The 13,721-nt window shown below is 46.1% G+C and overlaps 1 protein-coding gene across 6 annotated transcripts in view; it reads left to right on the top strand.

The window, feature by feature from the left end:
* The window catches only part of CLIP2 (CAP-Gly domain containing linker protein 2), a 66,615-nt gene that overhangs the window by 9,908 nt on the left and 42,986 nt on the right, over positions 1-13,721 (top strand). For all 6 annotated transcript variants that reach the window (XR_005102216.1, XR_005102217.1, XM_037375102.1 and 3 more), the window contains exon 2: positions 11,535-12,073. Coding sequence is in view for 4 of the 6 variants with exons in the window: in XM_037375102.1 (XP_037230999.1) it covers positions 11,535-12,073 (539 nt within the window). In the remaining 2 variants the exon portion in view is untranslated. The remainder of the gene's footprint in view (positions 1-11,534; positions 12,074-13,721) is intronic.

Here is a 13,721-nt window from a genome sequence, read left to right on the forward strand (position 1 = left end):
ACTTGAACCTGTACAGTTGTTTAAGATTAGCATCCCTGAGGATGACAGGAGCCTTATGTATTGCTGTATAATTTATTTCACATAATTGCTTATTGCAGATTATTGTATCTGGAGGTATTTGCTCAAAAAAACCTGCCAGAATTTAGAAGTCTGCCAGAATGAAGACTTTGCACAAACAATTTCAGATAAGGATGGTATGATGTTGAGAAAATCCTGACCTGTAAAAAGGAGGTGGGAACATCATCCTGACTGACTGACTGCTGTCCTGGCCAGATGTGCTCAGAGGAGAAAAACATAAAAATGATCATCTAACAAAGTTTTGATGAAGTGGCATGAGAGAGGGATAGTTCACATGTGAGTCTTTCAAACCAGTGAGATGTGCTGGGACTGGGAGCGTACTGTGTGTTCAAGGGTAGAGAGGGTGCCTGGTGGGACCATGTGCTGAGACTTTTGTACAACTCAACTAGTCATCTCCCACAGCTTTGTCCATGATTTCTCGCTTCACATTATGGATTTCACCACCACCATCGCTTCTCACTTCACCCACCATCACCCTGGAAGGGTATAATGTATCATTTCTGGTGATCACTGAGACTAAGAGCTGTTGGGTTTGAGATGCCTGCTGTGGGTTTCTATGTTCATATCGTAGTTCACATGGTTTTTTAGGGTCAGGTCTGGATCATGATCATGGTTTTTCCTCAAAAAACAAAACAAACAAAAAAACCTTTAGACATCCACTGCAAATAAGTGATTTGGATTTTCTGCAAATAGTGTCTGTTCATGTACAGCTCATGGCCTTTTCAATTGGATACTTAACTTTTTAAGCCAGATATTTGGAATAAAGTAGATGACTCAGTGTTAATCTGCTCTGAAATATCCTTTTTATTAGATTAGGCAAAACTAAAACAGCCCAACAAACTGCATTCTGCATAGTGTGGATCTGTGTACAATCAGTCTACTGTATGACCTTCGCAGGAGATGTGTAGCCTGTGTGATCTGCGCATGGATGTATGGCTGAACAAATAAATGGCTGATGAATTAATGAATCACAGCTGTGTTTCAGCACAGTGCAGCCCTAGGGTTGGGCACAAGTTTGGCAATTAAGAGATGTTGGTCTTTACCTCTCCTACAGTTCCCCTGGGATCTTGGGGATGCTGCTTATGGCCCCCAAAGTGTCCCTCTTTCAGGCAAGTCGGATGGATGATTTGTAGGGGTGATATAATTGTATTGATATCATGTTTATATGACAAGGGAGAAAACATACAAACAAGACAGAAAGCATGATGCTTGCCTTTCTGCTGATACCATCCCAGCAGTTCAATTAACAGTGGCTTAACTCTGCTGTCTTCCAGGATGGCTGGTTACACTGAAAACAAGCCTCTCAGCATGCTGATAAGGAGCTAACCAAGCGTCCTTCTTTGTTATTACATGTCCAGTGTTAAATTTTTGTACTTTTTTCCCTTGAGAACAGAACGTGAGAAAGTGCCTTTCACAGCTGCAGGCTGGGAGCTTTTGCAAAGAGCAATCACCCTGAAGATTAGCCCAACTCCTGCCAGAGGGAAGCAGAGCAAATTAATATTGGAAACTTGGTTAAAAACTTGTGCTTGTACCTAGGAAATGTTTTTGAGGTTCAGCAGGCAGAAATAAGAAGTTGTTGTCAATAAGAGGAAAAGCTAGGGAGGATCTTACTGATGTGGTTTATTGCTACATATCTAGCTCTGCACACAGGGAAGACCTCTGGGTGCCAGCAGAGCACTCACTGCCTGAGCTTGCACCTTCTAGCTGCACCCCTGGCTTCAATTAAAGGATGCTTTAAGCTTGAGCTGTGGACACATAGGCCTCCAAAGTGCTGCTGGTCGCAAGCTGACGGTGCAGCAGGAGCACAGGTATGAGTGGCATGGCTCCTCAGCTGTCATGGCAAAATGTGGTGCTACAGTAGAGCTAATCTGGTTTGAATGGGGTAACCGGATCATCTGGGTGCTGGAAGGATGTAAGAGAGGTTTATAATGCTGCTTACGTAGCTGGAGTAAGTACTATGCCCAAAGGCAGTCTATGCCAAAGTCAGAGTCGAACTAGGTGCTCTCCTGGTCATTTAACCTTTCTTTCCCCTGGATTGTTGGAGGTACGGCTACTCTGCTTGTGCATGGCTGCTTAGGTTACCTCCCATGAGTAAACATGCTGAGTTATGCACACACAGCAACTTCTGCATCACGTTCCCTGTACAGGCTGTTGTTCTTGGAGCTGCTGACCCACTGGTCTGGCTCCAGTCTGATCATAAAGTAATAATTACTCTTTTGATAGACCAAGCCAGGCTATTTCTTGGTAACTTCTCTTCTACGTTTTATTGGTAGTGAGCTAATTCCATCATTTCTGAGTGAATAAGTCAATGGCCTTTCTGTGTGCACCTGCTTGAGCAATGTGCTGCTTGGCTGCTCATCTCTTTCAGTTAGTGCTGTAGCTGGTTAGGAATGGCACCAGAGTCCATCTGAGTGGGTTTTATGTGAGAATGATGCCTGATCAAAAATCCTACACTTAAAAAGGCTATGAAACTTCAAAACCCTGCTGCTTGAGTGCCTTTCTGATGGAGAGAGAAAGCACTATGCTTTGCTTGGCTGCTCTTTACAATGTTTGGTACTTAAGATAAATTTCTCCAGTTCAGAAGGTGTCCTGAGACTGCTTCTCTCTCTGTGCTAGTGCCAGTGCTCTGCCTGGGAAATCATTTATAAATGTCTCATTAAAGACCTGTGTCTGCCTCCTTTTCTTTCTTTTTGTCATCGGATCAGCTCACTGAGAGCAGCTGTCTTCACTTCCGTAATAGCAGCCTCGAAACCAACGCTTGTGCCTTACAAATTCCCACAACCTCAGAAACTGTGGACAACTGTGCATGTATGTATGTGTCGGGGTTTGCAGACATGGTGGGTTTAGACTGAGCTCATTCCCAAGCTTTTTTGTGGTGCTTTGAAAATAAAAGAATCTAAGAAGTTAGCTTTGTGCTAGGTTTATAAAGAAGCTGAACATATGGTGTGACTACAGCTCTGCAACTGGAGAGCCAGAGATTTTGTGAGTGCGTGCTGGTGATTCCAGGGAAGGCTGTGTTACGTGGTACATCGCTTGGGCTGCTAGAAGGAAGGAAGCTCACCATCGAGGCAGGAGCCTTCCTAGTAAGTCTGTTTTCCCCAGCTGGCATTCTGGCTCTCAGGGCTGTCAGGGCTACCCCAGGTTGCTTTCTAATGCTCCTTTCTGTCCTTAAGTCTTCCAGCAGTTGCAATGGTCTGGGCGAGGCAACCCAGTTCGGATGTGGGGCTTGGGGGGAAAGGACATACTGAATCTTTACAGCTAAAGGCTTGTTTACATGGAAAATTATTTCCTCTAGCTAGCATAAGCTATGGTGAATCAAGTGAATATAATACTTCCAAGTGGTTGAAGTGATTTTATTATTTATTTACGGAAGAATTAAGCCTGTATTATTCTGTAACATACCAGATATTACATTAGCATGGTCCTAGTTTTTCAAATGTGTCTGTGGCTTATTTCTAGAGGCAGGGGGTAGCACAAGCTGGGGAGGAAGGCATATGGGTGCTCTGTTCTTTTTGTCGCACTTGAAACATGCTTAAAATTGTGAGATTTATATTTTCATTATTTTCTGTGAAAACAGGGTGTTGCCTCAGAGGTGGGATAGATGGGCCCTGTGTTCAGGCTGGAAAATGCTGGATAGGGTGTTGAAACATGAATGTTGGAAGAATATACTGACGGTGTTAAAAATAATAACTATGTAAAAATTAAGACTGTAATCTTGAGATTAATAGGTCCACCATATGCTGCAAGTTAATTATTGCTCAGTGAAAGAAACTTTGTGCATTTTCTACTAGTCACTTCCCTCTCTAGTGCCCTGTGCTGCCAAAACCTATCTGCTTTGCATATTTTGTTGAATGCCATTATTTGAAAAACTTGAAATCCTCACACAATAACAAACATAACTTTGCTGTTTGTTTCTTTTAAGAATTGTAGTGGATCTGATCTAGTGTAGCAGGCAAACCCCAGGGTCCTCCATCCCTCCCGTCTCCAGCGGGCACCAAGAATGCACGTCTCGCCTGTGGCAGAGCAGATTTCGTACCAGTCAGCCTCCTGAATGAGACCTTTATAAGAAGGCCTTTGTTCTGTATGTCTGTTTGAGGTTCAGTGCCCTTCCCAGCTGCCCTTGTGAAGACAAATATCTGCCTCAATGGGCATCTCCTTGCAGTCAGTGCAAAGCAACTTTGCATTGGTCCTCATTCGATTTTGCTTGCTCATTCATAGTTCTTGTTCACTTTCTTATTGTCCTCTTTTCCTTCCTCCTCATCGCAAGTTTCTTTCTAGGTATGTCTCCTCTCTTTAAAGGAGCTGGAGCCAGTGATGCTGAAGTTGCAATGGATTGTAATATCCACGCCAGGGGGGTTATTCCAGGGAACAGCAGGGGCAATAGATTTCCAGGGTGGCAGATGCAGAGCTTGTCTCCATGCCAGATCACAGCCCCAACTTTTCAGCTTTGAACTTGCAGAGCTTTCAGTTGTTGTTTCCAAGTCAGCCATAAATCTCTTGGGCTGCTTCCTCCCACAATGTGCTGCCAGGCATTTGGCTATTGCCTGCAAAGCATTGCTTTCTCTTGCAGTCACCTCTTCCCTCTCTATTTCTGCCTTATCCTGCAGCTTGGAAGGGCTGTGATAAATCTTGCGGGAAACAGCTGCTTCATTGCTGTGCTCGATGATTTGAATTTGGGTATGGCAGAGTGGGCTGGCTTTCACTTGATTGCCAACAGCGTCATGTTTATGTAATCCAAGCTGCTTTGAGAAGCTCCAGTCACTGTGTAGGAACCTCGAAATTACATGTGGTGAAGCCTCACCACCACCGAGTGCTGTGAAGGCAGCAGGCAGCCAGCCCTTTTCCCGTGGGAGGCCCTGTCAGCCTGCGTGGCTGCTGCTGACACTGCCAAGCGAAGCCCTGTCTCCCTGCCTGTGTGGGTGGCAGCTTCTGGGGATGCAGCAGGTTGTACCTCCTTGGCTCTTGCCTGGTAGACCAGCTATTGTAGTCAATAGGGACTGAGGCTTGAATCTTTGACAACAGATGCTCTGGACTGTCCTTCTTCATTCCCTTCTCTGTAGGGATCAGCTTTGCTCTCCATCGGTTAGTGAATTTATCTAGTGGTGTGCTTGGGGGTGAAGTGGTATTGCAGACCTCAAGAAGCTTACAGTAACTGCTGTGTAAAAGCAATGGGTAGAATACACAGAGCCAGGAGCTTCTGGGTACTTGGTTGTAAAGACAACGCACTGCTATTCTACAGCTCCAGTTTGTAGTGGAGGGCGGTGGCCAGCTGAATGGGAAAATACTATCCACCACAAACGTTTAGTGCCCTGAGTACAGGCTGCAGCTTGAACAGGGGCAGTGTCTGACATCCCAACTGAGACCACATCCCCACGCCATCACCTCAGCATTGAAACAAGCAGTGAGCCAGGCTGCTGCAATGCCTCTTAGGCTCTCACCTAATTCTTGTGGCAGAAAAACATATGTTATTCCTTTTAGCTGGCATGCAGTAGAGTTTTACAGCTGGCAAAAATGTCTTGGCTTCAAGTGGGCGTTGTAGGTCCCCGGGTCATGGGACTGTCCTGAAGGCCTGCCCAGGCTGAGAGGGAGCAGAGCTGGTACCAGAGTTTTTTGACTAGTTAGTTTGGTCGCAGGGCTGCACGTTGAGAGATGCAAGGCATGCTGCTCTGTCACAGGTTAGTGACCTCTGTAGCGTGGGCCAGTGAGGTAAAGATGTCGTGTCTTCAGGTCTTGTGACAGTGATGCTTCTGCCAGGCTGATACAGTTTTTCTTGCTGGGTAGTGAATGAAAAGCTTATTGATCGATGTAGAGAGAACGCAGCCTGGGAGTGGACAGGCAATTCTGTGCAGCATGTCAGGCTGTCTTGTGATGTGGTGGGATTTGAGGGTAAAATCCTCTGAAAATTAAAATGGAGAAGGAAAAAGACCTCTCCTACAGGCATTGTAAAGCTCTTCTGTAAATGCCATGTGTGTTCTTGTTTCTCCCTCCCTTCCTGCTGAAGATGCTACTCTGGTATAAATCTTCCCACCCGCCTCCCACCCCCTTTTTTTTCCTTCTTTTTTTTCTTTCTTTTAAATCTAATGTACCTCCATTTTATCAATTAACTGCCTGTCTCCCGATTCCCATGGCAACACAACAGGCTGTTGCATTTCTGATTCCTTTGGCAGTTGTGGTGCCTGGCATGTGTCTCAGGAGCCATAAGATTACAAAGGAGTTCTGCGGGGAGTAGGAAATACATGGGCAACACTCACTATGCACCACTTCTCATGCTGAACTATTTTTCTCTTCCTCTTCCTCCTCCCCTTTAGAAATAAGTTTCCTTTCCCCTTTGTTTCAATTGCCTAGTGATAAGAAGTGAGCAACTGAAATACTGTGGGAGGTCAAAAGATGTGGAGGGAGTGAGGGGATGCATGGTTTCACTGGATGTGGATGGCACTTAGCCTAACGCTGTGGTTGAGTATCTCATCAGGGATGCTGCAAAGAAGGGTATTCCTGCGGATGCTGCGGAGCGAGTGCTCTGTTCCTCTTGCTTTGACTTTCAGACTCTACTTGAAGGGCGGTTTCTTGCTCCTGTACTGAACAAAGCTCTCCCCCCCCCCCGCCCCCCCCCCCCCCCCCCCCCCCGCCCCCTTCCTACAGCAGACGTTTCCAAGAGCTGGAGTCCGTCCCTTGTTTGCGGAAGTCCTTGTGCTTCCAGGGATTTTAGACACATGGCTTTCATTGACACCGTAACAAGAGCCATGTGAGCAGGCTGAAGCTTTAGTTAAAACCTTTAACCTCTCCAGCTCTTGGCTGATAGGAATTTGTTTGGCTCCTGAAGAACTGGTGCACTGTCAGCATCGGCTACCCTGTCACTGTGGGCCCCTAAAACCGGTGGTATGAGTTTGCAAAAAGGGCCCTAAACACCAGGTCTGCTGTGGGGGTTATTAATGCATCATGCGTGGGCTTTATGCTAAAGGGAAAATAGAGATTTAGAGTTGGATAAGATGTGCGTTTAGCGGATGCTGAGTATGACTGATTTATAAGTTGTTGTTCAGTCCTGAAAGCTGTGACCTACAGGAAGACCATTTAAACCAAGAAGAATGAGCTGGCTAATGAACACAATAGACTTGTAAAGTTGGAAAGCCCAAGTGGAAGAGATCCTGCTTACTGCTTGTTGTGTCTTAGAGCCTGGTCCCAGTGAGAGGGAGGGAGGAGCTGCTGTCACAGTCCTGTCTAGCGAGCAAGGTTTGTGTTGGACAGAGCAGCAGAGGGAGATCCTCCTGGACCAAGGAGGAAAGAGCTTTTTCCCCGTTGCTGGCTTCCAGGTGAGCTGCTGCATTAGATGCTTAAACGTGACATTCAGAGGGTTCCTGTGGCTTCTCAATTGGTGTCAACAGGTAACGGTAGGGCTGGAGTAGAAAGTAGTGATTTTGTGTTTTGCTGCATTTGTTTCTCTTGTGTAGCTGTTCTCAACTTCGCACCTGAGATCTGTACCCTTACTTTGTTGTTAGTGAGTTTCTTGGAACTTGTGGGTGTTTAACTGGAGAGTCTGACTAGAACAAGATTTTTCTTCACCAGAAACAGCAACTCCAAGCGACAGAGGCATAGACCAGCTTTTTAGGTGCCTGGAGCCTGAAGGCTCAGGAATCCTGGGCTTTTGGTGTGCTTTCCCCCAGGCTGTTAACAGCTGCTTGGAGAGTGAGTAACTCCAGATGTCAGGTCTTAGAGAGCAGTGCCTTTGGCTGGTGTCAGTTTTGGGCTATCCTAAGATACTCATGGCATTGAAGACAAGTTGCTCATCGCTGCCTTTTGCCTTCTGAAGGCTGGTGAGTAGATACTTACCTGGGAGGATCAGAGCTTAGTCTACTCAGACTACTTTGGATGTTGTCTGGCCATCTAGTTAATGGATCCAAGAGTCCTGAAGCCAAGAAGAATGAGTTTAGCTTGATCGTAGTGACTCTTGGCTTCCCTGAAAACCTAGTGCGCAAAAGCGTGTTAGCTGCACTGTAGGAAAATTGGTAGCTTAGTTGTTGTTTTATATGTTGGTAATAAAGGTCGTGTAAAATACCAAGTTTCTACAACATGGCCATAATGAAGATGGTAAACCCTCTGGTGGTTCCTCACTTAAATCCTATCTTTTTGAATAATGCATCTTGTGCTAAAGAATAATAGTGCTTCTGACTGCGCTGCTCTGCTCGGGAGCCTGTAATTAGATTGTTTCCCTGAGATGTTATAATTACTGTAGTTTGGCAGCACTGCCTGTCAGATAGATACCTAAAATGAGTGGAGTGTATTAAGTCCTACTAAAATTTTAGATTTTTTGGGAGTACGGTGTTGCACCAGGAGTCCAATGAACTGGGTTTTTTTTTCTGGTCCAAGTCAGTTTTTGAAGGTGTTTGCTCTTGCAGTGAAATACAGTGAGTCTAGATGAGTTTTTAAATCCTGCTGTGTTGTTTGTTCAGCCTTGGGCGGCCTTCCTGCCTTTCTTTGTTGAGCCTCACTGCTGAAGGGTTTGCTTATCCTACCCACATTGCAGAGGTGTTGGTGAGAGCAAATGTAACCTGTATCTTGATCGTTAACTACCAGCCATCATAAAGCCTTCTAATGTGCTGAAACTCAGGCTCCAGTAGGACTAGAAAAACAGCTTTGATCTTTTGTGAATACAGATGCAGAACCCCCCCCATTTCTGTGCTTATAGTTCCCTGGAGTGTTGAATTCGGCTGTTCTACTTGGCATGTTGCATACGTGTGTTGCAAACATGTCAGCGGCATGAGATCTGTGTGTTACGGCACTCTGCTGAGCATGAAACCAGGATGTAAGTTGTGTTTCTAATTTAATTTATTCTCATGAAAGGAGAGATACATATCACAGATGTTGGTGATGGACCTCTGTAGCCATCTCTGGTTATTAAATGGAAAGCCTTTAAAATACAACTTGCTGGTTCCTAATCTGGCTATTTTACTATTTTGTGCTAATAAGCATGGTGGCCTTATTTTCTGCTTATGGTTGTTTTAATGGTTCACATGGATGGAGCTCTGTTTCCTTCCCACCCCTTTTTATTTAAAGTCTTTTGTAAAGATCAAAAGCTCTAAGCATCCTTATAGTCTTTGGTTTTCAGTTTTTTAAGGTGAAACTGGTTCTTGGATGTAGTGCCATCCCTCTAATGGATCGTTTTGATGTACTGTCTTTTACAAGATTGAGAATAACACAAGCTTGAATGTCAGACATTTTGCCAGAAAAAAAACCAAACCCAAAAGTTAATGAAGAACATGTGAGGCTGAAGAAACTTTCAGAGCAGGGCCCAAAGGCTGAGAGAAGGTTTCTGCCAGGGAGCTGGCTGAGCTCTGCTGGGAGCACTGTGGTCTTGGTTGCCACTGACCTTTTTGGGTGGGAACGGTATTTATGCTACTGCCCTTCCTGTGCCCATCATGGGATTGGCCTCTTGAATGTGCCCTGTGTTGTGCTGTGCATGCTCCGTTTGGCTAATTTTCTCAAGAGTTGTTCCAGCTCCAGCCCACCAAGCCTAGTGAGCAGGTGGGAGGCAATTCTGCTCATAAAAGAGGTTTGCATGATCGTGCCTTAACTGCTGCTTTCTCCTTGTTCAGACCAGGCAGACATTCTGTGGACTTCCAGGAGCCACAAACTAACTGGTGCAATTGTGCCATAGAGCTTTGTCAAGACTGTTGACTCTGGAGTCCAATGAGTACCAAAGTGTCAGTATTAATCCCTGTTAACACAACTGGTTTAGCAGAAACTGTTTGGTTCTTTATACTAGTGCTGACGCACTGATGCTCTTTTCTTTCCCCTGACATTACACCTTTAGCAAAGCTTTGAAGTGTCTTGGTTTGAGAGCTTTTACGTTCTTCAGGCATTCTAGGAGCTGAGCCTGATCTGTCAGGCCCATTACTTCTGAAAGAGCTGTAGAAATGGTTCAGACTGAGCCATAGTGATGGCTGAGGCTGAACAAGTTTCACAGTTCATTTCAGATAAGCACTCAAGTTGGGCTTGCCTGTGCAGCTGATTAGGCTTTCTGTCAGCCTCCTCTGGTGGCAAATAAAAATTTCTTCCTGCGTGTGCTTTATGCTTTTCTGCTTGGTGGCACTCAGAAATTTCAGCTTAAAGCCTGGCAGAAGGGTCCGAGTAGCTTTTGTTGAGTGCAGGATGTGTGGGACAGTGTCATGCACGCCTGCCGTACGCCAGCTGTGGGAGAGAAGCACACTGGGGACCCCAGTGCTACCGAGAGCTGAGGATGACTGAAGGTTCACGGTATATGACTTGCTGGATATTATTTTGCAAGCTTATTTCCTCAGTCTCTTGTACGGTTTCTTTTAGTGCTTTGCTTAACCTCCCCCTTTAACCTTCCAAGAGTTTTAATGAAGTCCATACGTCCTTGTCTTTCATTCCCCTGGGCCTAGACTGAAAGCCCGAAGTTTGTGATAGGAGTTTGATGCTTGGGTCAGCAAGAGTGGGGTCAGTGCTATCTCATTTGCTTGTCTTTGTTCCCCTTCAGATGCCAGTCACGTATTTAAGGGCCTCCTTGTGTGTTACGGAGAGTTTGGCTGATCAAGGGTGTGCTGGAGAGTGTGAACAGGACTGTGAATTTCCAGCATCACCTGCAGTTTTTGGTCTCCCAGTGCAGCAAAGCATCGTTGGAGGTCTGGCTTTGGCTTGCTGGACTGGAAGAAGTGTCCCTTATTGCAGATTTTATCAAGTTCAGCGCACAGCGTGTCAGCCCTGGGAAGGCTGTGCATGCAAGGGTTTGTAGATGCTTCCTGTTTATAGATGTGCTGTTTATATTGAACATACTCCAGGTGTCTGCTCACTGTTGGGCTCTGCTCCAGCAAAGGGCATAGCAGCAGCTGGGAAAATTTGAGTAATTTGCAAAGGCAGCTGTGTGGTCCCACAGGAGCTATTAGTGCCCTTGGTGGGACTCTCAATGCTTGGACTGTTTGCCTGGATCCAAACACACAGAGTTCTCACAGTGTCAGGTACTAAGACTTCAGTGCCTTGCTAATTATATTTTTTTATTTTTTTGGGGGGGTGAAAGGATGATTTTGGCATCTTTCTTCAAAGCAGCCGTTCGTTGGTCTCCTTTTGACCCGTAAGCACTTACCACCACTCCTGTCCTTTTGAGCTTACACTAGTGCTGCCATGCAAAATACCCTTTGGTGCTGTGACGGGGCTGGGGGTAAGTGGGCATTGTAAAGGGGGATGAAGACGTGGGGTCGATTCTTTGTTTTGTGCGAGATCTGCAGAAACTGGGCAGCAGATGGAGATTTCTGTGCAGATTGCTTTCCTGCTGAGGAAGATATGTAAGTAATGGGGTCACTCAGGTTTTAACCTTCACTCGGTGTAAACCTGCAACCGAAGTCATTGTCCCAGATGTTTCCTTTTTGTAAATGCCCTTTCCTGGTGTTTTGGCTGCCTTTTAGGATTTCTCCTCATACCAAAACCTTTTTTCCCTTGATTCACAGGCTCACCTTTACACAAGCAGGGTACCACCTCCACCGCCAGCGCTGAGAAGTCGGGTTCAAAGGTTGCCGAGGTGGGCGATGATTTCCTGGGAGACTTTGTGGTGGGCGAACGTGTCTGGGTAAATGGAGTGAAGCCAGGTGTGATCCAGTATCTTGGGGAGACGCAATTTGCTCCGGGCCAGTGGGCAGGGGTTGTTCTGGATGACCCGGTGGGTAAGAATGACGGCTCTGTCGGTGGAGTACGTTACTTTGAATGCCAGCCACTGCAGGGGATTTTTACGCGACCGTCCAAGCTGACGCGGCAGCCGGTGGCCGAGGGCTCGGGGAGCGACGCCCCCTCCGTGGACTCCCTGACGGCTCAGAACTTGTCACTGCACTCGGGGACAGCCACGCCACCTCTCTCCACTCGTGTCATCCCCCTGCGGGAGAGCGTCCTGAACAGCGCCATGAAGACAGGCAACGAGTCTGGATCTAACCTCTCGGACAGTGGGTCTGTGAAAAAAGGGGAGAAGGACTTACGGCTTGGAGATCGTGTGCTGGTGAGTTGATCGTGGGGTCCCCCTAGAAAGGCAAAGGAGGAGAATTTGTCCCCTAGCTAAGTGTCCCTGATGAGGTTCAGGACAAGACAAAAGGAGGACAGAGTTGGTGGTGAGGTATGGGATAGTGTGGTCTTGGAGGGAGGATGCCCGGACCAAGCAGGCCTTGACCTTCTGCATTCACTGTTATTTGGGATGCTGTGTCTTCTGGACATCTCTCTCTTTCACAGTAATGCAAGAGAACATATTCCGGAGCATTTCTTACATTGGACAAATCCTGAGCAGGAGAATGAGGTCAGAGAGACAACTCAAACATGACAGGGACATAGAAGAAAAATAATGTATTCTTATATTCTAATCCAGTGATGCTCTCCATAATGGTGTGTACTGGGGCTTTTGAGGAATTTGCAACAGCGTGTCTTGTGTGTGGTTGTACGTACTCTGCAAGTATTTGCAAGAATCTCTCGTAGGTGGTCACTGCCATTTCGGTGCTTCATTTTTTTAGATGTTGGATATGACACTAACTCTTTTCCTGTACAGAAAGGAACTTGCAGTTATTTCTATAAAAGGGCAGGACTTGAGGAGAGGTTACTGTACGTGATGGATGGGTTCTCCACATCTGATTTCTGTTGTTTTCCTTATGTAGAATAGAGTACCCAATGACTTCAAGCCAAAATGCCACACTTGCACTAAGAACGGCTTACTGAAAGTTTGCCATCAAGCTTGTCACGGTTTGTGTCCTAGCAAAGGAGTAGTGCTTTCAGTGGAAGTGGTGGAGGAAAAGAAAGATACCAAAGCACAGAGAGAGGACAAACTGAGTTTTGTTCTGCAGTTCTGTAAAAAAAGTTTAGTTTTGTTTAGCGTGTATGATATGTGCTGTGATATCAAATATTGGAAGAGCCAAGCATTTAAGTATAGATCTGTTGTGACTGTATCCCCAGTAACGTTCCTGGATCTAGAAAATGAAGATGACTGTGACCAACAGGTTGCAGAGGGTTAGGCTTTGTGCATCCTGGGCAGTCTGGCTCCCATTTAAAGTTAGCTACGTAGCGTTTCCTTTTTGGGGCACCTGGTTCCAATACCAACAGTGGTAGGAGAGAAGTGTAGGCAGACTTGCCATCTGTTTAATAATAGGGGTTTGGTAGAACTTGGCTCCACAGCTGATGTGAATCAGGAGTGTGTGCAGGGGAGTGTCAGAGGCAGTCTCAAAGGTCCTTTGTGGCCTCAGAGAGTGAGTTTTTCTGCTGGAGGTAGCAGCAACCTTAGGCAGGCTGCAGCTCAAGCTGATGGAGTCGATTCCTTTGCTCTCTGCAGCCCCACAAGGACCCTGGGTAGCCGGGCCACGTTAGAGCAGCCCTGAGGTGGCTGGGGAGCACTGAGCTGCTGTGACAGACCACATGTGTCTTCTGAGTCAAAACTTCATGTGGCGCAGTCTGCTCAGAGGATTTCAGGATCTGTTGTGTCCAAATGTCAGGCATATCTGTCATTATGAATACACTTTCAAAGCTAGCAATGCACTTGCACACCAAAACACTGTTGGGTTGTTTGATAGTTTTCATTTTATTAAATAAAATATAAACAGTTTAAAGTTGGTTCATTTTTGGAGGAGGAGAAGTGAAGATGGGTTCTGCTTGTGCCCACTGGATGTGAC

This window comes from Falco rusticolus, chromosome 1, assembly GCF_015220075.1.
Source record: "Falco rusticolus isolate bFalRus1 chromosome 1, bFalRus1.pri, whole genome shotgun sequence".
In the NCBI taxonomy this organism is placed as follows: domain Eukaryota; kingdom Metazoa; phylum Chordata; class Aves; order Falconiformes; family Falconidae; genus Falco; species Falco rusticolus.